The sequence below is a fragment of the Trematomus bernacchii genome, unplaced genomic scaffold, assembly GCF_902827165.1.
Source record: "Trematomus bernacchii unplaced genomic scaffold, fTreBer1.1, whole genome shotgun sequence".
Taxonomy (NCBI): Eukaryota; Metazoa; Chordata; class Actinopteri; order Perciformes; family Nototheniidae; genus Trematomus; species Trematomus bernacchii.
The window spans coordinates 21,699,009-21,725,144 of record NW_022987739.1 but is presented as its reverse complement, the minus strand read 5'-3'; the positions used below and the strand labels follow the sequence as shown (position 1 = coordinate 21,725,144).

At 42.5% G+C, this 26,136-nt stretch overlaps 1 protein-coding gene across 2 annotated transcripts; it reads left to right on the top strand.

Moving 5' to 3' along the window:
• On the top strand, positions 1 to 25,874 carry LOC117495934 (desmoplakin-like). Of its 2 annotated transcripts, none has more exons than XM_034147546.1 (24): positions 1 to 610; positions 2,302 to 2,380; positions 2,965 to 3,086; positions 3,177 to 3,327; positions 4,327 to 4,452; positions 5,533 to 5,592; positions 5,695 to 5,862; positions 6,190 to 6,294; positions 6,407 to 6,502; positions 6,957 to 7,082; positions 7,393 to 7,545; positions 7,974 to 8,128; positions 8,218 to 8,344; positions 8,469 to 8,655; positions 8,933 to 9,342; positions 9,468 to 9,646; positions 9,823 to 9,961; positions 10,111 to 10,304; positions 10,945 to 11,107; positions 11,218 to 11,301; positions 12,056 to 12,163; positions 12,326 to 12,424; positions 13,043 to 14,869; positions 16,757 to 25,874. In XM_034147546.1, the coding sequence occupies exons 1-24, from the start codon at positions 102 to 104 to the stop codon at positions 25,256 to 25,258; spliced, it is 13,869 nt and encodes a 4,622-aa protein (XP_034003437.1). In that variant the 5' UTR covers positions 1 to 101; the 3' UTR covers positions 25,259 to 25,874. The 2 variants fall into 2 exon arrangements, with proteins under 2 accessions (XP_034003437.1, XP_034003438.1); XM_034147547.1 differs by having other exon boundaries at positions 102 to 610; positions 13,043 to 13,540.
• Positions 25,875 to 26,136: the final 262 nt, after the last annotated feature.

Here is a 26,136-nt window from a genome sequence, read left to right as displayed (position 1 = left end):
TCTGCATCGGAGAGACCGAGGGACCGGGGCCAGCGCACAGAGAGACTAACTTCGTGATGACTTTCCCCCAGTAGGGTTAGGGTGAGCATATCACTGCTAGAATGAGTAATTACGGGTCCCAGAATCGCCTGTACCATGGCCAGAGTTCGGCCTCCAAAGGCGACTTGACTGGCAGTTACGCACGCAGCGGTGGCGGTAATGGATACGATCCCTACCAGGAAGGATACAACACCTACACCTTTTCAAAGTCCTCTGGAGGCGGCATGCCGAGTGGAGCAATGATGAACGGAATGATGTCGGGAGGCACAATGTCCAACGGTATGGTGATAAAAGGCGGACATAGCACCATGATGAGCAGTTCGGGAGGCGGCATGTCAGGCGGCATGGGAGGCGGAATGGCAAGCGGCATGTCAGGCGGCATGGGAGGCGGAATGGCAAGCGGCATGGCAAGCGGCATGTCAATGTCAGGTGGAATGGGAGGCGGAATGGGAGGCGGAATGGCAAGCGGCATGGCAAGCGGCATGTCTATGTCAGGCGGAATGGGAGGCGGCATGGCAAGCGGCATGGCAATGTCAGGCGGCATGGGAGGCGGCATGGGAGGCGGATCGAGGTATGGCTCTATTTTCTTGTTTATTTTATTAGTTAATTTGCGCTTTCCTCACAGTCACCTGTTGCCAGTTTCTTTGCAGCAGGGGAACATGATGTGGCCCTCTCTGCAGGGAGGAGGCATGTAAGCCTGCAAGCTGGTTGCCATTAAATATTGATGATGACAGGGCAGGCTCTTTCGTCCCAGCATACATTCCTTTCCAAGTCCTGTCATTTGCAGGTTAAACACATTTCCCCAAACAATGCATGATAATATGTGCAGGGACCATGATTGAAGTGAAATGTTTCTGCATAATACAAATCTGAACTTTGAAACAACTACGGTGTCATTACGTTTTGGAACAGTTATTAATGAATTAAGGTTTAACAAAGTCATCCGGTCTCCATACAAATCCAAAGGAGGTTGCATGATTCATGTCAAAGTGTGTGTGCCTTCATAGTTTGTTTGTTGAAGGAGTTATCGTTTCACCTGACTCTTTTATTGCATTGATAACACACTGAGATAATAAAACCAAGCTGCACTGCAATGTCTCAATCATGATTTAAAGCTGATGTTCTGCTGATTCCAAAGAAATGCTGACATTCTTCCGTCCCTGTAGAGAATAACTGAGTTTAATTTATGGCTCTTAGTGAGCTGCTACATTCCCTCTGCTGTGACAGCTCTACTCACTTGTTCCAGAAACATGTGTATCAGTTTCAGACCTTCCACACTATCACCCACAGGGGAAATATGGCACTGTGGTACTTTGGGAGAAGTGCAGACAGGGCATCTGGCTGACACAATCCCAAGATGTCGACACAATGAAATATATTGTAGTATAATAGTTTCTGGTTCAGTTATTTGTTAAGAATGAATATCATGTAGTTTCTGATTTCTATGAGCAGGTTTGGTAGAGGCCTCAAACAATTGGTGGTGGTGTTTTTCAAATTAAAATCCTCACAATTCTTCAGAAATGTATAACTTGACTGATAACCTGACCTGGCCCATAGATCAGCAGCATTTTGGCAGGAACATCATTGTCCTCATCCTTGTTTTTTCAGTTTTCATTGCAGTTTTTGCATTCAACTACCTTTTTTATTTTTTGGAAGTGCAATTGTTCGTGGCACGTTTTGCAAGATATCGTTTTGTTGGCTTTGATTACATATTTTAATAAAAAAATGTGCCTATACTGTATATTATGTAAATAAAAGAAAGTAGAAATCATCTTTTTATTAACTAATTTTCAATTCCAGTATCGGCCTCAAATCCCTTATTTGCCAGACACCAACTTTTAGTGTAACCACTGCATGTGATGATAATGATAATGTTTTTATTATGGAGCCATGCATACCAGCTCGTAACAGCTCACAAGTGCACATTTCTAAATACAAATGTAGTGTTCGAACTTAAATCATTCCAGTTAACATAAGTAGACTGTTCGTTCAAAATGTTTGATGACACATCTTTGTATTACTGTTTTACTGTTACATACTCATACAAAGGCTAATGTGATGCACAGGACATGACATCAAAACTGTGTGGTCTTAGTGGTGAAACAAATTGAAAATGCTCACTTCTCCTTGCATTACATAATACGAACGTTTGTGACCACTGATTGGTGGTTATGCATTTCCTACATATGCATCTGAAGATTATTATAACAATGAGCTCGATAGTGACACTTTTAACTCTGCTGCCCCCTGCTGTGGTTTCAGCACCATCCACCAGAAGGCCGTGCTGCTGCAGAACCAGTGCCAGGAGTACCTGAAGAAAGCCGAATACGCCCTTCAATCTGTGAGTCATGACTGGTTGTTATTGCGTTACTGTGGCTGTTCTGTGGCTGTTCCTTCAGGGATGCAATACAATCCTGTCTGAGTCAGATCTAATTCTGTACGATTTTATCGATAGACGTGGAAAGATTGACTTGTTGTCAAAAAAACTTGATAAGAGAGGCTCTACTGTGAGAACATGTGAAAGGAACCAGGCTGATAGGCTTTTGTTGGGCCTGTTTTTTATTGTTTGTTTTTTTGCAAAGTAGTAAATTAGTGACAAACCAATTGTTTTTAATGCATAACATTGGTGTGTGATTTATGGCTCCGTGGCATATCCAAATAATCCAACAGACATATTATAAAGTTTTAACAACATAAGAACATAACAAAAAAAAAATTGCAGATACATTCAAAAACCTTCATTGGTAAACATTGAATGAATCAGATAAAAATGGCGAAAAAATCTTAGATATTACTCATTTTGCAAACAGAAATATCCAACATCTTTCACATTTTCTAGAGACTGAAACACTTCTGTATCAATATTGTTGGCCTCTGCACTGTGGTTTTGTACACCTCCCTGATTGTTTGGGTTATACCTTGCAGGGCGGTTCCCCGGCTGATGTAGAGCGCTACATGATGCTGGCTAAAGAGTCTATAGTGCACATGAGGAACTGCGCCATGGACCTGAGACAACTGGGACAGCCCAATGACAACGTAGTGAGGACGTAAGGAAGACTTCTCCCTTTCCTTCATCCTCCTCTGAATAGCCTTTTAAAAAAAATCCTACATCTCCTTACTCTCTTCATTACTCGTAGATTGGAGGTATGTAAAGATCAGCTGAAGGTAGTCCAGATGGCCATGACGGGCAGCCTGCACAGGAGGAGGAGCACCAGAGTAAGCTCGGGAGGATGGGAGGAGCCTGGAAGGAGCTTCCAAGATGCTATTGGATGGATTGCACAACGCAAGGTTTGCATGCATGCACGCACGCACGCACACGCACATACACACACACACACACACACACACACACACACACACACACACACACACACACACACACACACACACACACACACACACAAAAAGGGCTTTATTTTTCTCAGGTGAGGTAAAAAAGTGAGGCCATACATGCATTTGATTGACAGTATAACTGGCTACAGTATGGTTATATATTTAGTTTAAGAGATAAGGTTATTTATAAAATATTTTCACCATTGAACATTTATTACTTAGATATAGGTTTGGTCCCTTTATTTAAAGCCATGTCAGTCAATATAAGAGTGATAGGAAGTTCCAATTCTGGCGTTTGACTTTTTGGGAAGGGACGACCATTTCAATCACATTTTCAAATTGCCCCTTTAATAAAAAAGTGTTTAGCATCCTAATTATGCTTACACTGATGTGGTTCCTTGGTGACCTGTTTTTTAGAAGTTGAACCAGCCCCTAGAATATGGCTTAACATGTTTTTATATTTGTTTATGTTTTTAATTGATCAAATCGTTCCGATTACAGTTTGCATAATTTGAAATGGCATTGATATACAATGCAGAAACACAACAATAAAAACAAAAAAACACAATTTAGAATAGGAAAGCCTTATGCATGGCAAACAGATGCTTTTCAAGCCTTTTCATGCTCATTAATACTTTAAAGCTAGATGTGTACATGAATGCATTCCTTTGCTGTAAGTAGTTATTGTGGAATGAAGAACACTTAAGATGACACAGTTTACTTTTTGAAAGATGGTTTTGTTTTGCCTTCAGTTCTCTGACCAATGTTCTTCTGGTAGATTCCTGAGGGTTTTGGTGAAAGGCTCATAAAATTCAAAAAGAATAAATAAAATAAATCTTGCCGCCACCTGCTGGTCACATTGAGTATGCATATCAGGCAAATGAGAGGCACTCCCTCTCGTGTCTGAAAAACAATGTGTGTTTCTGCTGATGTAAATACATGTTTGTGTTTCAGCGTCTGATTGAGACGGCCCCCTGGGGAGACGACCCTGCATCCATCGAGCAGCAGGTCCTCAGCCACCAGAGCTTCCACAGCGCCAACCAGAGGTCTGCAGAGGTGGACCGGGCCAGAGAGGACCTGGTGGGTTCAGCTGGAACAATGCCAAATGTATTAGTGCTGCAAACAGAAGTCCCAGTGATAGGTTTTTTGAGAGCACATAACATAACATACCTACCCAAAGACTTTATATTCTACTTACTCAATTTTAATCGGGATTTCAGACTGGCATCTCAATACACACAATGACATATGTATCTTTTTTCAAAATAACAAATCTTGTAAAAAAAAGAAAAGAGAACATACAAGCAACCTACATTGACTAATAAATGTTAGTTTTCATGTTCAACATGTTGAAAATGAATTAAATATCCTTTAATTTGTTTTTGATATATCATAGAAAACACTAAAACGGGTGGTTAATATAGTAATTGTACTTAAATTATGTATTATACAACTAGAGGGACTCAGATTGAAGAAATCATTTTCAAAGATTCCACAATCTTCAATATGGAGATTTCCGGATTTTATATAAGTTTGAGTTTATGGAAACTTTCCCTAACCTAACCCTAAACTACATATGTTTTTTTTGTGCCAACTAAACAAGACATTTTGAGAAACTGTGATTCATATTTTTCACTCTTATCAGCATTTTAGGGATTATTGTGTTACAAAGCATACATAATAAAATGAACCCTTAAACACATGAAATAACTACAAAACAATCCACAAGTCAAACAAATAAATTATATAAAAAGGGGAAAAATGGATTAACAATAACTTATAAGCTATTGCTTACACATAATGGATTCAACATTATTACTCATACATACATTAATCATCACATCTTACCACATGGTCATTATTAAAGTTTTGTGTTCTATCATCATTTTTCTAATCTTTTATCAAGGTCTCTTATTCTCATGGTTATTCTTTCCATTCCATACATTTTATTTACTAGCTTCTTCAACTGTTAGGAATGACCTTATACATATTTAACTAATTACTTTTAATATGTTTAATAATTGATATTCTTACAAGGAATAAGTAAGAATAAGAAAACAATTGTGTATTTCCTATGGTGCTTTCCCAAGTGATAGTATTAGAGGGTTATTGTTGAATCACTGTCTACTCACTAACTTGAGTTTGGTTCTTTTCCCACAGATGAAGAATGGAGACAAGGGGAATCTTCATGCTCTGGATCAGGAATGGGAGAGTCTGCAGGTGAAAAAACCCCCCCAGCACTTTACCACAGTAGCTGACACTCCTACTTGTGTTTTCAGGTGCATTGTTGTATTTAAACATACTCTTATTTTCCCTTTCTAGCAAATGTCCATTGGTCGAACCGAGCAGTTGCAGGAGCTCAAGAAAATCATTCAGGATATTTCCAGAGAGATCATGTGGGTGAACGAACGGGAGGAGGAGGAGCTGATGTTTGACTGGGGAGACAAGAACATCGACAAATACATCCCGAAGAAGCAGGAGGGCTACTCGGTTAGTACAATGACTCAAAGATTACAAGTTCAGCGAGAACCAGGAGAGAATTGGATTGGTCCAATGGAAATCCATATTTAGGAGCATCTAACTAGTCTATTAACATTCTTGGCAATCCTGTACATCTAAAATACTTTAATTTATGAATTTAATCTGCATTTCATGAGGGAGCAATCATCTGGGATACATTCGATGTTTGGCAGCTGCAGTCAGTCATCCACTTAGAGCGGAGCCACAGAGTGTTCCTCCAGCTGCATCCCGGTGTTTTCTGTGTCCCCTGTGTCCCCTGTGTCCCCTGTGATTACTGAAACTCTTCTTACATCACAGAAACTGATGAGTGCCCTGGAGGAAAAAGAGAAGGACTTGAATAAACTCAAAGGAACAGTTGATACACTCCTGAAGAACAACCATCCGGCTTCAGACAAGATCGAGGTGTGTACCGACCCCGTCATCATTTGACCAACACAGTGTTTACATGCATTTACATGTGTGTAGGGGCCTTATCTAATATTACTCTATTTTTTGTTTTGTTTGTGTTTTTCAGGCTTACAGTGACACTCTGCAGACTCAGTGGAGTTGGCTCCTTCAAATCACCAAGTGCATTGATACTCACCTGAAGGAAAATGGCGCTTACAACCAGGTAGAAGGACACAACATAATAGCAACAGATATCATTGCTTTAAATAAGCATTTCATGCAAAGCAGCTAGCAAACTGGAGACACATTTGTTTAAAGACTAGCTGGTAAACACAGTGAAGCATTTAGTATTTGAAGGGGCTGATACTGTATTTCCCTAAGGCGTTGGTGGTGGTGACCAAAAGTTGAGCTAAAAGAAGAGTAAGAAACGGTGTTAAGCTGGTGATTACATTTCTATATAGCAGGGGGTCTACTGGTTAAGTTACTGGTTCGATGTAAGCTGTTGATATTTTTTTATTGTTTTCTCCCCCCATCATTTCCTGTCTCCCCCTGAATGTTCAAATATCCAATACAGGCCAAATAATTGCAAAAAAACAACAATTTTCAAACTTAAAACCCCACTTAAAAAGATGCATTTTTGATCCATTGATACTAATTATCCCTTTTATGCATCCTAGTTCTTTAAAGAGGCCAACGAGACGTACAGCAAGCTGCAGAAGGAACACGAGGCGGTCCGTAAGAAGTTCATCTGTGACAAGAACACTACTCTGGAGGACCTAGGGGAGATGCTCAATGGGCTGGAGGTAAAACAGCTTGTTATTTTGTCAATTTCACCTTTAATAAGAATATCTGATTCTGTAGATGTAGCTAAAACTCATCTTTAAAATGTGACCTTTATTTTGGAGTAAGTTGTTAAGACCTGCTGTATAGTCTACTGTACCTCCTATTTTATGCATTTTCCCTGCCTTTTTTCATCGTGTGTTGAATAAGATATTGGTATTATTACTGTTTTCTGTTTGAATAAGCCACAGAACAGTTTGTTATTATTATTATTATTATTATTAATCTGCATTATTATTGTTGTTGATCTTGTTTTTGTTTTATGTTCTTCAGAGAGAGAAAGAGATCATTATGGAAAACAAGAGGCAGGTTCAACATCTGGTCCACAAGTCCAGGAGCATTGTGAGGCTGAAACCCAGAAACGCCGAAGACAAGAGCAGCAGCCAAGTCATCGTCAAAGCCCTGTGTGACTTCAAACGAGAACAGGTCAGTTCTTTAAGTATGATACACTCTTGGGAATACATTAATATCAGTTAATAAGTAAGTAAGTGATTCTTTATTGAAATAGCACCTTTTTAAAGGGGCCCTATTATACTTTCTGTAGTGTGACTGTGTTATCTAGGTTGTTGTGCATGTAAATGGTCTGCACATTTAAAATCCCAAAGTTCCCAGGAGAGGGAGTTTCTCTCCCACACACTCACACATTGAAACAGAACAATTAGCATAATAGGTCATTTTAAAACAAAGTTACAAAGTGTAAACATAAACAGTTATAAATAGAGGGCACACATACAAATACAGAAGCCACACATAAATGACAGCTTCTATGAATGCTTATGTTCTATCTTATGTTCCCAGAAAAGCTTTCTAAAACTTGTCTTTATTGAAGAATTTCATTTTTCCGGACTCCACAGAAGGTGATCTGTAAGGGAGATGAGGCGATCCTAAATAACAACAGTCAGCGCAGTAAGTGGGACATTACAGGTCCGGGAGGCCTGGATATGTCGGTGCCCTCTGTGTGCCTGATCGTACCCCCCCCCAACCCACTCAGCATCAGTCTGGCCAACAAGTAAGGGGCAACAATTGTTTCTTTGGCAGAGAAGAAGGTGCAATAAATGTTGTTGTGAGGTAAAGGTTATTATTTTGTGTTATCCTTAGGAATGAGCAGTACTACGACGCCATCATGTCAATCTGGAATCAGCTGTACATCAACGTAAAGAGTCTCATCGCCTGGCAGTACTGCCTCATTGATATCAGACAAATCAACTCCCTCACCATGACCATGGTAAGTGATGAATACACTCTCTGAAGTTAGCCTAAAGTGTTATTATCATTAGTTTAAATGAAGTGCATTTCCCTACATTTTGGTTTCTGTTTCAAACGTAATGTTTGTTTGTGTGTGTGTTCAGCTGTCCCGCATGCCTCCTGAGGAATACCGACAACTCATCAAGCGCATGGAGACTCGCTTCGAGGAGTTCAAATCGTGCAGCTACGGCTCCGAGATGTTTACTGACGATGACAAGCGTGGCCTGGATAACCAGATCACCGGAGCCCAGACCCACTACGAGGAGCTGGTGGTTCAGCTGCCTGCTTACAGTCAGTATTACACCAAATAGACACCTTGCTCTCCTCTGCATGAAAACAATTTATTACATCTTAGATTTTTGATTGTTAACTGTGTCATTTTGTTTTGATAATGAAAAAAATAATGATTAGACGCCAATGAAAGCAACGGCCACGAATCACAATTTATTTGAGATCTTAATAATAATGCACCCTCTGTTCTTTTAATTTGAAGTCCCCTAATCACAATAACCAGCTAATTATGTTTTCGACAACCAATTATTAAAAAAAACCATCTGTCTTCTCACAGCTGGGAAACTAGAAGCAGAGGATCAGCAAAACACACAGTACCTGATCCTGATACAGCAGCAGCAGCAGCAGCAGCTGCTACTGGAGCAACAGGCTGCAGCAGAGGCGGAGGCCAGGAGACTTGAAGAACTACGAAGAAGAGAAGAGGTTAAGAAAGTGAAGAAAATAGAGGTCAGAGTGGTAAATAAAGTGAAGAAGGAAGAAGTTAAAGCCACCAAGGCAGAGGTGGTGAAGAAGGTGGGGAAAGGGTCCTCCTCTTCTTCCTCCTTCTCGTCCTCCCGCAGTTTATCTGAGCTGCACACGCTCAGACTCAAGCTGGAGGGCGCCGAGGGCACGCTGAGTCAGCATGTTCACATCTGCCTCGGAGATGACGGGATACGCGACTGTGGCCTCAAGATCTCTCAGTTAGAGGTAGACACACAAACTCATTAATACAAGAAAAACAGTTTACAGTATTAAATGGTTACAGAAAACTAATATTGTTCCAAATACGTACGCATTGCAATAATTGTAATTGATTGTATGTTTCCCTACAGACGGTGCAGCAGGATGTCCACTCCATGAACGAGGAGTACGTACGTCTGAGGGAGCAAATCTTGAAGGAGCTGGAGGGCATGAATGACCCGGATAAAGCCCAGTTCCTACGCAGTGAGATTGAGATTATTAACCAGAGACTGGGCGTTCTTGAGAGCAGCTCGTCAGCTTACCTGCAGCGGTAAGATCCCAAACTAAGATGTCCTAACGTTACTTAGTATATTAATATGACCCTTTTTTACATTTTGTATATGTTACTTAACCAATAAATATGTAAAATCAGCTACTCTGACTCATTCATCTCACACATCATCAACTAAATATATGATTTCCATTGTATTTCTTCCTGTCTATCAGGCTCCAGGCTCTAAGGGACATGCTGGAGAGCGTGGCAAGAGCTGAAGACATAGTGAAAGTTCATGAAGCAAGGCTAACAGAAAAAGAGACCACTTCCCTGACGCCCAGTGAGGTGGAGGATTACATGTCGACCCTTAAGGTATTTGATAGAACATCTTACAATTTCACCCATTTTTTGCAACAATAGCTGCAATTTGCACCAACCAGCTTCTGACTTTTTTACATATCATGCTACTTGAAAATATCTTGATTACATGTGACGTTTTTTTCTGTGTTGTTGATGTGTAGAATATCAAAGCAGAGCTGGATCAGAAGAAGTCAGTGTTGGCCTCCATGGAGGCGGAGTTATCCCAGGCCAACCACTGGAACGGCCAGGTGGGCGTGCCCTTCTACAGGTGTGACATGATGCTGTCCAAATACAGTGAGCAGGTGGGCTTGCTGACAGACCGCTGGAAGCGAATCCAAGCTCAGATTGACACCAGGTATGGCTTCCTCTCTCTCTCATATCTATTTTATACAAATGCCACCACCAACTGGTTGTTGCATGCACATTTAAGACAGATTTATGAATCTAAAAAGGCTCAAGCATTCTCATGTATTTGTTGAATGTATGGCATCTTTTTAATAGTGAGACGCGTCAAATTAAATGTAAGAGGAGATGAGCTAATGTTGAATATTTCTGTTACTTTAACGATTTTTTGATCAATACACAGGCTATGAGGCAAAATTGCTAACATTTTATAGCTTATTCTTTGTTGCTTAATTTCTATGAATTGTAAATCGAACACCTTTTGATTTCTGAATGCTGATCGGGTAAAATCTTTTTTAGGTGACACCTTGGGCTCTCGGGACTCGTGATGGGCATTTTTCATTATTTCTTGACCTTTTAAACATGCAGTTAATAAATGAATTAAGAAAATCTGCAATCTATAAAACAATCATATAATACAGCCCTTGACACAGGACGGCTTGCATCGGATTAGAGTTTTGTGTAAACAGGATCTCATTCCTCCTAGTTTCTGTCTCCGTATCTCACATTCATTCATAGTAATCTTCATTTATACTGAAAAACATGAAGAAGATGTGTTTCTTTATTTCAATTGTGTTCTCATGCTTGCACAGAGTCCAGGATTTGCAGATGTATCACCCTCAGCTGAAGCACTACAAGCAGACCAGCACCTCCATTATTGACTGGATTGATACCACACGGAAGAAACAAGACAGCCTGCAGGCCACCAAGATCGAGAGCATCCCTGCACTGACGGAGCATATTACCAAACAGAAGGTGTCCCGCTCAGCCATTTGTTTCTATTCATTAACTTATACACTATGATAGGTTTTTATGTCCATGTGTTTCAATTCATCTGACATCTTTATATTATTGTTTCCCTAAAGACTCTGAACTCAGAAATCAAAGCGAAGAGGGAGACAGTGGAGCGAGTGCTGAGGGACAACGAGGCCTGTGTGAACTCTATCAAGGTGAGGAGACCTTCATAGATACAAATTCACTTTTTTGAATCAAATCATAGTACGGATGTACCAATGCATCGGTCAGACACGCTGGGAAGAGGTTTCCCAACTCCTAAACTTTGTCTAAAGTGGCACCGCTCGCTCAGACTCCGTCGCAGCGGAGCAGAAGTCATCTATCCGAGGCAAACGCACCGAAACTCACCATCAAAAACAAAAGGAATCAAATGAAAACACTGACTTTTGGAACTTAAAATGTCCTGAGGAGGACTGAGGAGACAATAGTGAGGAGACAATAGTACAGCAGACCAAAGAGATTTCGTAAAAAATATTATTAAGATTTTGGTCTCATTCAAAGATAGTGTTATCAAGGGCAGACAAATATATTGTAATATCTTTTTATTTGAAAATGATTTTTTTTCCTGGCACAAATAAGAAAATAACAGATTTTTTGTGCACAACTGTCAAACATTTCAAAAATATGTAAAAAACAAGAAAGTCATTATTATTATTGCTTTTCTATACTAACTGATCAATACTCAAACAATCAACTAAACCAACTATCCCTCTTCTTCAACATAATTTCACTGATTGATACGCACATACTTTTAATATTCGTGGTGTTTTGTAAATGTATTGTTATTAAAGTACAGCATTACTTCCTTTGTACATTGTTTGTGCAGTCTTACATTTCCCCAGATCACTTCATTTGAATGAAACAAAAACATGTGTTGGCGTGCTCCTGATATCACCGTTTGTTTTTCAGGACTATGAGACAGACTTGGCAGCTTACAGCTCTGGTTTAGAGACTTTGCTCAACATCCCCGTCAAAAGGACAATGCTGAAGTCGCCAACGATGGATCTCAATGTGGAAGTAATAAAACTGGAAAAGTTGTCTATCATTAAAAACTGAAACAAAATTGAGTGCATTTATTAATGAATGTTATAAAAGGGGATCAGTGACATTTCTCAGAAACTGTGAAGTTGACTTATGTTCTTTCTAAATTAATCCTTGAGTTTGCCTTGTTTTTTCCAGGCTACACAACTGCAAACCCGTTACATGGAGTTGCTCGCCCATTCTGGTGACTACTCCAAATTCCTGGGAGTGCTGCAGAAAAACATGGAGGAGCTCAAGGTACTGTTATAATTATTATTTTTAAAACATCAAAATGTTGTGTCTTACTGAAGGTTTTAGCTTTGTTTGTTTGTTTGTTTGTGGTCCTGCCAGGGGACTATGAATAGACTAGTATTTGGCTTCATTTGTTGCATACACAGTAGGTGATCATTATTAAATAAATGAATGCTCATTGTACACAATGTTGAAAGATTAAAGTTGAGTTACACTGAGGGAACACTTAGGTGTTGGAAATGTAATATTAAAGGTGCACTAATTAGCAGAGAACTCAAAAGTCTATACCCAATTTAGCAGTTATTCTCAGCTCTAAAGCACGCTTCAGTGTTATTATTATTTTACATTTCAAGATGGAACAAGTTAGAGTCAAGCTGTTGAAGAAATTGTAGCTTCTAGAAGCTAAAGAGACAGATGTTTTTCCTCCGAAGACTGTGGCAATCTGAAGCAAGCTAAAAGGAGCAGGATATTGGCAGGATTTGACCTTAAGCTAAATGTAACATTGCGTGTGGTCAATATTTAAATAGCCAAATGTCTCATAAGACCACATCTAGGTGATGATGTGCCAGTCGCAAAGTTCTGTAAACTACCGCTGCATTCACCTTTGCTTCATCTTGCTTTCAGATTCGTAACACCAGGATTGACCTGTTGGAAGAAGAACTTCGCCAGCTGAGAGAGAACATGCAAGACAGCCATGCCAAGAACAAATCTCTGGAAGACGCCGTTACACGTTACCAGCTGGAGTTGTCCAACTCGAAGGACCAGCTGCTGTCATTGGAGGAGGTGAAGCAGATAACTACGCAGCAGTGCAATGCCACCAAGGACAGCCTGGACGGCTACCAGAGCCAAATGTCAGACCTCAACGATCAGGTGATTCGTCTCCAATATATGCTCGATGAAGAAAAGAGGAAGAAGAAGCTGGCAGAGGAGCGCTACACTACACAGCAGGAGGAGTACGAGTTGGTGCTGAGGAAGAGGCAGAAGGAGCTGGAGACGGTCAGCTGGTCCAAGGTGGAGTTGGAGAAGAATGTGTCGACTAAGGAGCACGAAATCGAACAGCTGCGGCGGCAGCTGGCTGAGGAGGCAGCAAGGATCAAGGAGCTTCAGAGGGAGATGTCAAAGGTAAGGAGCCAATGCAGTACGGAGATCAATAATTTAAAGCTCAGCTACGAATCCCACATCCATGTCAGCCGCACAGACATCCATAGGCTGTCAGCCAAGAAGGAGGAGGATACAGCAGATCTCCAGCTGCAGTACAACGCGGTGGAGGCAGAGAGGAGGGATCTGGAGGAGCAGCTCAGCATGCTCAGGATGTCTATGAGCAAGGCTGAGGAACAACGGCAAAGGGCAGACATAGAAGCTCACAGCCAGCGCTCTGTCGCCGAAGAGGAAGGGTGCAGGCGGAGAGATCTGGAAATTGAGTTGGAGCAGCTGAGGAGTCAGAGTGATGAGGAAATGAGCCGGTATAAAAAGGAGCTGGCGGAGGTCATGAAGAGACTGCAGGAGAAGAGTGACGAGCTGGCCTACATAACTCACAGTCTGGAGGAGGAGACCCGCAGGAGGAGAACTATAGAGGAAGGGCAGGTTGTGCTTGAACAGACATTGGCCCAGCTGCAGGTGAAGCTAACCAGTTCATCAGTGGCTTTTACCCAGTTGGGCGTGTGCGAGGAGGAGCTTCTGAAGATCCGCTCCGATCTGGAAAAGGAGAGCAGGGGGCGAATCAGAGTAGAACAGAATTTAAGCAAGTTACAGGGACGAATGAAAGACATTCAGGATGTTAGAGATGGGCTGGAGAGCCAAGTGGAGAATCTGAGGAAGGCTAACCAGGAGGAAGTGTCCAGAAGAAGGCAAGTAGAAAGAGAGCTGGAGAACACCACCAGTGCCATGACAGAGTACGTCAGCACCCTTACCACTCTACGCCAGAGCCAAGAACATACCAGTATGTCAGAGAAGAAAGGTGAAGCAGAGCGTCTTAGGTTGCAGGAGGAACTGGAGAGAAGTTTCAAACAAAACAAGGCATCTGCAGAGCGCATGACACAGATGAGTGCCGAGCTGAAGGCTCTGCAGCAACAACTCCTCCAGGAGCAGGCCAGAGGCAAAGAGGCAAACCTCAGGAACGAGAGCCTTTACAAAACTATAGAAGAGAAGAGTAAGGTACTGAATGCGAACTCGGTTGAGCTTCAAAGGTTAAAGGTGACGACAGAAACCCAGACCAAAGAGAGGCTCAAGCTAGAGGAGGAACTCAGGGCAACACGCCATGACAAAGAGGAACTCCTGAGAAGCAAACAGGGAAGTGCTGATGAGCTCTCCTCCCAGATCAGTGCCCTGGAGCTGCAGCTGAAGGCCAGTGAGCGCAGCAATGTAGATTACCACAACCTGATCTCAGAGCTTTCCTCAGAGAGGGAGAAAATCAAGCTGGAGACTGAGAAAATACGAAAGCAGGCCACCGAGGTACATCGAAGTTTGGCACTAAGTCGTGGACTGCTCTCCGCTTTCCAAATCAGAGTCCCAATTTGGATCAATCGAGTAGCTAATAGTAGCTTAATTCAAGTGTCCGCTTGCATGCTGGAACACCTCTAGTTCCTCTGTAGAAGCTGCCCACTTGGAAACTCTGATTTGAACACATACATGTCTGTATGTGTTTGCATAGATTTGCATGTCAGTAACTTTCATGCAAGCATACATTGTGCCTTTCTGCCTGCCGACCTCCCCAAACAACTGTCTCCCTGCCCACACTGTGCATAGATGTGCAGTCTGCATGCTTTGTTGGCTTTTTTCGCCCAGGATGATCAACAACAAAAATGACATCATTACCTCCAGTCCTCCACAGTTTGATGTTGTTTATCATTTCACTGAAGCATCTTGATGTACTTTAAGACACTCTTTGCAAACTTGTTAAAACAGCACTGCTATTCATTGAAATGATCCACAATTTATTACAGTATTAGAGGCACCTCTTCTTGTTAGGCCATTACATCAAGATTGAACCATCTATTGACATTAATATATGTGCTGTTTTACAAATTTACAAAATGTTCATAGTAGTAGTCAAAATAGTTGCTCTCTTTTTTGTATCTAAAGTTCTTATATACAATGTAGTTTGTCTTCAGGATTGGGAAGGTTGATTTTACAATGAAAATCCATTACTTTTGACATTTGAAAATGTGTTTTTGCTTCTTGATCATTTCAAAAAGAAAATACTACTGTAATGTCATTATTATATAGTGAAACTTCCCAGTCTTGTTAGACATTGTGCTGTTTGCACCTTTCTTCTGAAGGGAATCAGTTTACATATTATATTGGTCATTTAAAAATGCTAATTATATCTTGGCGGAACGCACACATACTTACTTTTTATTTTACTATTTTAATAATCGTTAAAATTGATTGAATCCATTCAATTGCTTTTTTAGATGAAATACTTCGGCATTTTCTGGTTTAATATACATTGTCCCATTTGAAATGAACATAGAAGCAGGACGAAGGGACACAAACTACAGCAGAACAGAACCAAAACATTTTGCGACATCCCTTCTGTCGCTTTTAATTAAAGTGGACCTATCATGCTATATTTGAATAATATAGTGTAGGACCATACCTATATAAGGCATATTTATACTTTTTTTTTTTCAAAATACCAAACAGATCATGCATTTTAGCCATGCCTCATTTTGCTCAATTTGACATTTTTTAGATCTGTTTTAGCAAGGGCAGATTCAGTGAGAACAGCACCATCTACAGGCCTGGCATATGTACTACAGCGTCTCCAGTGCTTTCGAACGGCAATGACCGTGGCTGTCTCCTCCTGATTGGTGGAGTTGGCCCAATAGCCGTAGCGCCACCGTCCTGACGTCAGGATCAGTTTTTATCAGATCCGTTGCAGCCCCTTTTTTAGAGATTTGGGTATGGAGGAAAATAGAGAGGGTTGTGTTTTCTGACACTTGGTGAGTTCCCTGGAACACCGGGGACACATATTCATGTATAAAAGACGTACAAAAGTGCATTTTGCATGATAGGTCCCCTTTAAGCTATGAGCTCAAATGTAAGACCTCCTTTCAGTATCCTGCTGCATGAATAGATCAAGTATGTGTGCTGTCCTCCTTTTATAGTATTTAACTTTAACAGTAAGGTTAACAAGCATCAGTACAAATTGTGTGTAGTTAATTTTGATAGTAGCATGATCATTTCTGATTCTATTCGAACATGTTCTATCCCAGTGTCATAGGTTGTGTAATTGTATACTGTGATGTAAAATGCATCAAATAATGCTTTGGATATGCAGTAAATATATCAATGTATTTATCAATCTTTCTCTTTTTTCCCTCTATTTCTCTACAGACAAAAGTCACCATGCAAACCATCGAGTCCCAGTACAGTGAGATAGAGATAGAGAGAGATAATCTTTTGAGGAAAGTACAATCATCAGACAAGGATAGTGATCGCTGCCGAATACTGGAAGAGGAACTCAGGCTCATTAAATCGTCCAAAGACTCTGAGCTTCGTCGTCTACAAGAGGATAACGAGAAGGTGAAGAAGGATTTAAATTACTGGAAGGACCAGTATGAAAGTAAGCAGGACACGATAAGGCAATATGATACAGAGAAGAATCGTATGGAGAGTGAAAAGAAGAGTTTGAAAAGTGAGATAGATAGGCTGATGCGGGAACTCAAGGAGCTTGATGAGAAATATAAAAGTAGGCTGTCAGACATGGAGAAGGAACTGAGGGATGTGGTCGTTGTCAGAACAAACATGGAAACTCAGCTGACAAAAGCTAGAGAGACGCCAGCCGTGGATCCCTCCTCTTTGGTTTTTGATGGAGTCCGTAAGCCAGTCACAGCAGACCAGTTGCTTGACTGTGCAGTCTTGGACCAACCAACATTTAGCCAGCTTGTAAAGGGACAAAAGACTGTCCCTGGGGTGTCTGATGACAAAAAGGTGAATCTCAAAGGGACAGGTCCAATAGCTGGGGTGGTAGTTGAAGGTCCGAAAGGTCCAGGGTCTATTATTGGACCCCTATACAAAATGACATTAACCGAAGCCAAGAAAGAGAATCTTCTGCCACCAGATTGCGTTTACCTGCTATTGGATGCACAAGCTGCAACAGGCCACATCATTGACCCCAGAACTAATCAGAAGTTTACAGTTGAAGAGGCATGTGCTCAAGGTGTGGTTGATGAAGAGGAAAGGGAGAGGTTGCTAGCAGCAGAGGGTGCAGCTGTAGGATATCGTGGTCCTGGCACCAGCAAACCCCTATCAGTATTTCAGGCCATGAAGAAAGGACTAATTGACAAGAACACAACATTGCGTCTGCTACAAGCCCAGGAGTCTGTGGGGGGCATTCTAGATCCTGTACTTAGTGTGTTTCTTCCCAAAGACAAAGCCATTGAGCGTAACCTAATTAATGATGACATAAAACGTGCTCTGAATCAGGAGCCTGAGCTGTACATGGACCCAGAAAGTGAAGATGGTGTAACCTATATGTCAATGAAGAAGAGATGCAAGGTAGAACTACACACAGGCCTTCTTCTGCTTCCTGTCCCTGAGAAGGTAGATCATTCCAAACTAGTCTTTGATGGTGTTCGGAAACCTGTCACAGCCAAGCATCTGCTGGATTGTGGTGTCCTGGACAAGCCAACGTTTAAAGATCTGGAAAAGGGAAAGAAAACGGTTCCGGAGGTGTCTGATGACAAAAAGGTGTCACTGAAAGGGACTGGGCCTATTGCTGGGGTTGTAGCTGGGACTAGAGGGAAAATGTCTTTCACAGAAGCCAAAAAACAGATGCTTATTAGTGAAGATAGTGCAGATTTGCTACTGGAAGCCCAAGCTGCCACAGGCCACATCATTGACCCTAAAACTAATCAGAAGCTAACTGTAGAGGAGGCATGTGCCAGAGGGGTGGTAGACATTAGGGATAGAGACAAACTATTGGCAGCTGAAGCTGCTGCTGTTGGATACAACCATTATGGTACAGCCAAGCCTCTCTCAGTGTTTGAGGCCATGAAGAAGGATGTTATTGACAGAGAGGCTGGACTACGTCTGCTGCAGGCCCAGGAGTCTGTGGGCGGCATTCTAGATCCTAATCTTAGTGTGTTCCTCCCTAAAGACACAGCTATCAAGCGCAGACTTTTGGATGAAAACCTCAGAAAAGCTCTAAACCAGAGTCCTAAGTGTTACCTTGACCCAGAAACTGAGCTTGAAGACAGCTATGAAGCATTGAAAAAAAGATGCACAATAGAGCCTCACACAGGTATGTTACTTTTGCCAATTACTGAGAAGCAAGACCCTTCCAAACTGACTTTTGATGGTGTCCGTAAGACAGTTACAGCGCAGCAGTTGCTTGATTGTGGGGTCTTGGACAAACCAACATTCGACCAACTAATAAAGGGAGAGAAAACTGTCCCAGAGGTGTCTTTGGATAAGAAGGTGTTTTTAAAGGGGACCGGATCAATTGCTGGGGTAGCAGCTGGACCTATGGGGAAAATGTCTCTATCGGAGGCTAAGAAACAAATGCTCATGCCCTCAGAGAGTGCAGATTTGCTCCTGGATGCACAGGCTGCCACGGGTCACATCATTGACCCTTTAACCAATCAGAAGCTGACCGTAGAGGAAGCATGTGCTCAAAGAGTGGTGGACATTAGGGATCGAGATAGACTCTTGAAAGCAGAAGCTGCGGCTGTAGGCTACCGGGATCCTGACACAGCAAAGCCTCTGTCAGTGTTTGAGGCAATGAAGAAGGGTCTAATTGATAGGAAGACTGGGCTTCGTCTTCTGCAGGCCCAGGAGTCTGCCGGAGGCATTCTAGATCCTAATCTCAGTGTGTTCCTTCCTAAAGACACAGCTATCAAGCGTAACCTTTTGGATGAGGACCTCTATCGGGCTCTAAACCAGAGTCCTTCGTGCTACATTGACCCAGACACCGAGCGCGAAGCCAGCTATGGGTCTTTAAAGAAGAGAAGCAAAACAGAGTCTCACACAGGCCTGATACTTCTGCCAATAACTGAGAGGAAAGACCCTTCCAAACTGACTTTTGATGGTGTCCGTAAGACAGTTACAGCACAGCAGTTGCTTGATTGTGGGGTCCTGGACAAACCAACATTTGACCAACTAATAAAGGGAGAGAAAACTGTCCCAGAGGTGTCTTTGGATAAGAAGGTGTTTTTAAAGGGGACCGGATCAATTGCTGGGGTAGCAGCTGGACCTATGGGGAAAATGTCTCTATCGGAGGCTAAGAAACAAATGCTCATGCCCTCAGAGAGTGCAGATTTGCTCCTGGATGCACAGGCTGCCACGGGTCACATCATTGACCCTTTAACCAATCAGAAGCTGACCGTAGAGGAAGCATGTGCTCAAAGAGTGGTGGACATTAGGGATCGAGATAGACTCTTGAAAGCAGAAGCTGCGGCTGTAGGCTACCGGGATCCTGACACAGCAAAGCCTCTGTCAGTGTTTGAGGCAATGAAGAAGGGTCTAATTGATAGGAAGACTGGGCTTCGTCTCCTGCAGGCCCAGGAGTCTGCCGGAGGCATTCTAGATCCTAATCTCAGTGTGTTCCTTCCTAAAGACACAGCTATCAAGCGTAACCTTTTGGATGAGGACCTCTATCGGGCTCTAAACCAGAGTCCTTCGTGCTACATTGACCCAGACACAGAGCGCGAGGCCAGCTATGGGTCTTTAAAGAAGAGAAGCAAAACAGAGTCTCACACAGGCCTGATACTTCTGCCAATAACTGAGAGGAAAGACCCTTCCAAACTGACTTTTGATGGTGTCCGTAAGACAGTTACAGCGCAGCAGTTGCTTGATTGTGGGGTCTTGGACAAACCAACATTTGACCAACTAATAAAGGGAGAAAAAACTGTCCCAGAGGTGTCTTTGGATAAGAAGGTGTTTTTAAAGGGGACCGGATCAATTGCTGGGGTAGCAGCTGGACCTATGGGGAAAATGTCTCTATCGGAGGCTAAGAAACAAATGCTCATGCCCTCAGAGAGTGCAGATTTGCTCCTGGATGCACAGGCTGCCACGGGTCACATCATGGACCCTTCAACCAATCAGAAGTTGACAGTAGAGGAAGCATGTGCTCAAAGAGTGGTGGACATTAGGGATCGAGATAGACTCTTGAAAGCAGAAGCTGCGGCTGTAGGCTACCGGGATCCTGGCACAGCAAAGCCTCTGTCAGTGTTTGAGGCAATGAAGAAGGGTCTAATTGATAGGAAGACTGGGCTTCGTCTCCTGCAGGCCCAGGAGTCTGCCGGAGGCATTCTAGATCCTAATCTCAGTGTGTTCCTTCCTAAAGACACAGCTATCAAGCGTAACCTTTTGGATGAGGACCTCTATCAGGCTCTAAACCAGAGTCCTTCGTGCTACATTGACCCAGACACCGAGCGCGAGGCCAGCTATGGGTCTTTAAAGAAGAGAAGCAAAACAGAGTCTCACACAGGCCTGATACTTCTGCCAATAACTGAGAGGAAAGACCCTTCCAAACTGACTTTTGATGGTGTCCGTAAGACAGTTACAGCGCAGCAGTTGCTTGATTGTGGGGTCTTGGACAAACCAACATTTGACCAACTAATAAAGGGAGAAAAAACTGTCCCAGAGGTGTCTTTGGATAAGAAGGTGTTTTTAAAGGGGACCGGATCAATTGCTGGGGTAGCAGCTGGACCTATGGGGAAAATGTCTCTATCGGAGGCTAAGAAACAAATGCTCATGCCCTCAGAGAGTGCAGATTTGCTCCTGGATGCACAGGCTGCCACGGGTCACATCATGGACCCTTCAACCAATCAGAAGTTGACAGTAGAGGAAGCATGTGCTCAAAGAGTGGTGGACATTAGGGATCGAGATAGACTCTTGAAAGCAGAAGCTGCGGCTGTAGGCTACCGGGATCCTGGCACAGCAAAGCCTCTGTCAGTGTTTGAGGCAATGAAGAAGGGTCTAATTGATAGGAAGACTGGGCTTCGTCTCCTGCAGGCCCAGGAGTCTGCCGGAGGCATTCTAGATCCTAATCTCAGTGTGTTCCTTCCTAAAGACACAGCTATCAAGCGTAACCTTTTGGATGAGGACCTCTATCAGGCTCTAAACCAGAGTCCTTCGTGCTACATTGACCCAGACACCGAGCGCGAGGCCAGCTATGGGTCTTTAAAGAAGAGAAGCAAAACAGAGTCTCACACAGGCCTGATACTTCTGCCAATAACTGAGAGGAAAGACCCTTCCAAACTGATGTTTGATGGAATCCGCAAGCCAGTCTCAGCACAGCAGTTGTTTGAATGTGGAGTCCTTGACAAACCAACATTTAATCAGCTTGTGAGAGGGGAGAAATCTGTCCTAGATGTGTCTATTGAAAAGATGGTCTATCTAAAGGGTACTGGACCCATTGCTGGGGTGGTAGCTGAATGTGAAAGAAAAATGTCTTTCTTAGATGCCAAGAAACAAATGCTCCTCCCACCAGAAAGTGCAGATTTGCTGCTAGAAGCTCAGGCTGCCACAGGCTATATAATTGACCTGAAAACTAATCAGAAGCTGACAGTAGAAGAGGCATGCGCCAAAGGGGTGGTTGACATTCAAAATCGAGACAGATTATTGGTAGCAGAGGCTGCTGCTGTTGGCTTTAAGGAACCTAGGTCAAACAAGCTTCTCTCAGTGTTTGAGGCTATGAAGAAGGGTCTCATTGACAAAAAAATCGGGCTTCGCCTGCTGCAGGCCCAGGAATCGGCGGGAGGTATTATAGATCCCAATCTCAGTGTGTTCCTCCCCAAAGATACAGCTATCAAGCGCAACCTCTTAGATGAAAACCTCCGTCAAACTCTAAACCAGAGTCCGGAATGTTACCGTGATCCAGAAACTGAACAAAATACCAGCTATGGGTCTTTGAAGGAAAAATGCATGATAGAGCCTCAAGAAAGCCTACAACTTTTGCCAGTCTCTAACAAATGTGACCCCTCCAAACTTCTCTTTGATGGTGTTCGTAAGTCCGTCACAGCACAACAGTTGCTTGATTGTGGAATCCTGGACAAATCAACATTTAATCAACTAATAAAGGGGGAGAAAAGTGTTGCAGAGGTGTCTGTGGATAAAATGGTATTTCTGAAGGGGACAGGGTCAATTGCCGGTGTTGCAGCTGGACCTTTAAGAAAAATGTCTTTTACAGAAGCCAAGAAACAGAACATTATGTCATCCAACAGCGCCGGCATGCTTCTGGATGCTCAGGCAGCCACTGGAAAAATAATTGATCCCCAAACTAATCAAAAACTGACAGTGAAAGAAGCATGTGCTAGAGGAGTAGTGGATAAGGAGGATGAATCAAAGTTGTTTGCAGCTGAAGCTGCTGCTATAGGTTACAAAGACCCAAATAGTGGCAAGCTCCTGTCAGCAGGCCAGGCCATGAAGAAGGGATTAATTGACAAGGACACAGCTCTACGTATACTTCAGGCTCAAGAGTCTGTAGGGGGTATTTTGGACCCTGCCCTCAGCGTATTCTTTCCCAAAGATATTGCTAAGGATAGGGATCTCATAGATGACGACCTATATCAGGCCCTGAATAAGTCTCCTAAGTGTTATCTGGACCCAGACTCCCAACAAGCAACTACATATGTATCTCTGAAGAGAAAATGCAAAGCTGATCCAAGCACAGGTCTCTTGCTCCTCCCTGAGCCTAAGAAGCCAATAACTGTCCCGGGGCTCAGAGGCAAGGTGTCGGTCATAGATCTAGTGGATGCAAACCTATTAAATCAGTCGGATGTGGAAAAACTGGGGGATGGCAGATTGACGTGCAAGGACATTGAAGACCGCCTGCGCTCCTACCTGAAAGGTTCCACATGCATAGCAGGAGTTTATGATGAGGCCACGGATAAGGTGATGCCGGTCTATCACGCAATGAAAGCTGGACTGTTGCAACCTGGGACCACCTTGGAACTGCTTGAGGCCCAGGCAGCCTCCGGTTTTATAGTTGATCCTGTCAACAATCACTACTTTACTGTTACTGATGCCTACAATAAAAAACTGTTTGGGCCAGAGTTTAAAGACAACTTGCTATCAGCAGAGAGGGCTGTGACTGGTTACAAACTGCCGGGTACAGACAAGATTATCTCCCTTGTTCAGGCCATAGAGAGAGGTCTAGTGGAGAAAGGTCATGGCATCCGTCTACTAGACGCCCAGATTGCCAGCGGTGGTATCATTGATCCTGAACGCAGCCATCGTGTTGACGTTAAAGTAGCCTACAAGAGAGGTTGCTTTACTGAAGAAATGAACAAGACCCTGACTGATCAGAGTGGTGAGACTATGGGCTACTTTGATCCTAACACAGAAGAAAACATAACCTATCTGGAGCTTAAGAAACGCTGTATCACAGATAAGAAGACAGGCCTCATCCTTTTGCCTATAATGGACAAGGAAAAGCTAGAGTCAACTCTGAGTAACCGCACACGAAAGAGGAGAGTGGTTATTGTGGACCCAGAGACTAATAAAGAGATGACAGTACGTGAAGCATATGACAAAGGTTATATTGACCATGACACGTTCCTGGAGCTGTCCGATCAGGAGTGTGAGTGGGAAGAGATAACTACCACTGCTCCAGATGGTTCTATAGAGTTGGTTATCATCATGGACAAGAGGTCTGGAAGAAAGTATGATGTAACTGAGCTGATTGAAAAGCAAATTATTAGTCAGTCCCATTTAGATGATTACAGATCGCGTAAAATCACTCTGACCCAATTTGCAGACATCGTCACCAACAAGACCAAACGTGGATCATCATCATCATCATCATCATCATCATCAACATCAACATCATCATCATTTAAATCAGTTGCCCCAGTTACATGTTCAACTACATCATCTTCAACTTTAAAAACATCAGCAGTCTCGGTTCCATTGTCAGGGAAATTATCTTCTTCACCATCAGTCCCCCCAAGACCCTTATCACCTACCCTCGCCAAGATGACCACAACAAGAACTACCACATTCACAGAGCGAAGCGCTTCAACCAGTAGTACAGCTCGTGACTCATCTGACTCTCTAAGGGGTATATCCAGTGTTTCTGTCACCCTAGCCTCTGTTGCTGAATCAGTGGGGGAACAGGAACCTGTGGGTGCCATATTTCACACAGATACATTAGAGAAAATATCCATCACAGAGGCTCTAAATCGTGGTCTGGTAGATTCCATCACTGCCCAGAGACTGCTGGAGGCTCAGGCCTGCACTGGAGGAATAATTGATCCCACAAATGGCCGTAGGCTAAGCATCCAAGAGGCTACCCGGCAGGGCATAATAAATGACGACATGGCCCATAAGCTCAAGCCTGCCCAAAAAGCCTACTTTGGCTTTGAGGATGTAAAGACCAAGAAGAAGATGTCTGCTGCTCAGGCCATGAAGGAGATGTGGCTGCCATATGAGGCAGGGAATAGGTTCCTGGAGTTCCAGGTTGCCACAGGGGGGGTTTATGACCCAGAAATGGGCTGTCGAAGAACCATGGAAGACGCCATTAAAATGGGCTGGCTGACTGTAAGAGCAGCTCAGAATCTCCAAGACCTCAGAAACCACACAAAGAACATGAACTGCCCAAAGACCAAACTTAAGATCTCTTACAAGGAGGCTCTGGATAATTGTCTGGTGGAGGAAAGCAATGGGATGAAAATGCTCCAGGCATCATCTGAGTCTTCCAGAGGAATCAGCAGTCCCTACAATGCCTCCTCTGCCCCAGGATCCGCTGCTGGCTCCAGGAGTGGTTCACGATGCGGCTCCCGCCGGAGCAGTGTCGACCTAGGCTCCCCCCTCTCCTCATCGAACACCTTCTCAACTTCTTACCAGAGTCGTACAACCTCCAATACACTCTCCCCAAGATCTACTTATTAAAGTAAAGATCAGGCGCAATAATTCTCATGCCAATTAGTCAGTTTGTTAAAACTATACTGATTTAAAAAAAATAATTGTGTTTTGTATACGAGGAGAACAATTCTAACTATTTTCCTTGAAAGGTTCGTTTTGTTCTTTGCATTGTTTTAGTTTTAGCTCTGTTGTTGCTATGCTTTTAAAATGCTTGTTTACAAGTTATTGTTAAAATGAACATTGTCAAGACATTTTTTGTAGAAATTGACTCGAGTATTATTGGGCCTCTGAAGGTATTTGGATTTGTTTTAAGTTAATACAATTGACAGGCACTATTGCCCCTAAAATAGGCTTAGAAATTATCGCCATATTCTTGCATACACATATTACAGATATGTTTTTTTAATCGTTGTAGAATACTCATTTCTTTTTAATTGGTAAAACAATAATGTTCTGTATACATTCATTTTTGAAATACCTATTTTGTGAAGGCAGGGATGCAAGGTTTGGTTACATATATTGGCTTAAGTATTTTTTTCACTTAATCAGTTGTCAGCCATTGGTGTTTTGTTCCTTGGTGCTTTGGTTTTATAACAGTTTCCCAATATCTCAAAAATAAAAGCTAACATTTGTCTTTTGCTCATATGGATTCATGTCTGTTCTTATTCATGGTCTGTTTTCATACAACACTTTTTATTTAAAAGAATCAGGTTTATTACCCAGATGGTTTTTCTCATGCAAGAAATTTGCTTCGATGTTTTGGAGCAAGAGAAATTTAAGATGAAAGTACTGAACATTCCAGAAACAAATATTAAAGGTAGAATACAAAAATTATACAATATAGAAAAAAGTGTTAATGATTATTAAGTTAAAGATGCAACTGAAACTAAATAATGCTTGACCGA

Excerpts from the sequence above, each read along its gene's own strand:
- LOC117495934 (XM_034147546.1), top strand. The coding sequence starts at position 102 with ATGAGTAATTACGGGTCCCAGAATCGCCTGTACCATGGCCAGAGTTCG. Across the intron at positions 11,108-11,217 it reads AGCATATTACCAAACAGAAG|ACTCTGAACTCAGAAATCAA; the intron begins GTGTCCCGCTCA and ends GTTTCCCTAAAG. Across the intron at positions 14,870-16,756 it reads TACGAAAGCAGGCCACCGAG|ACAAAAGTCACCATGCAAAC; the intron begins GTACATCGAAGT and ends ATTTCTCTACAG.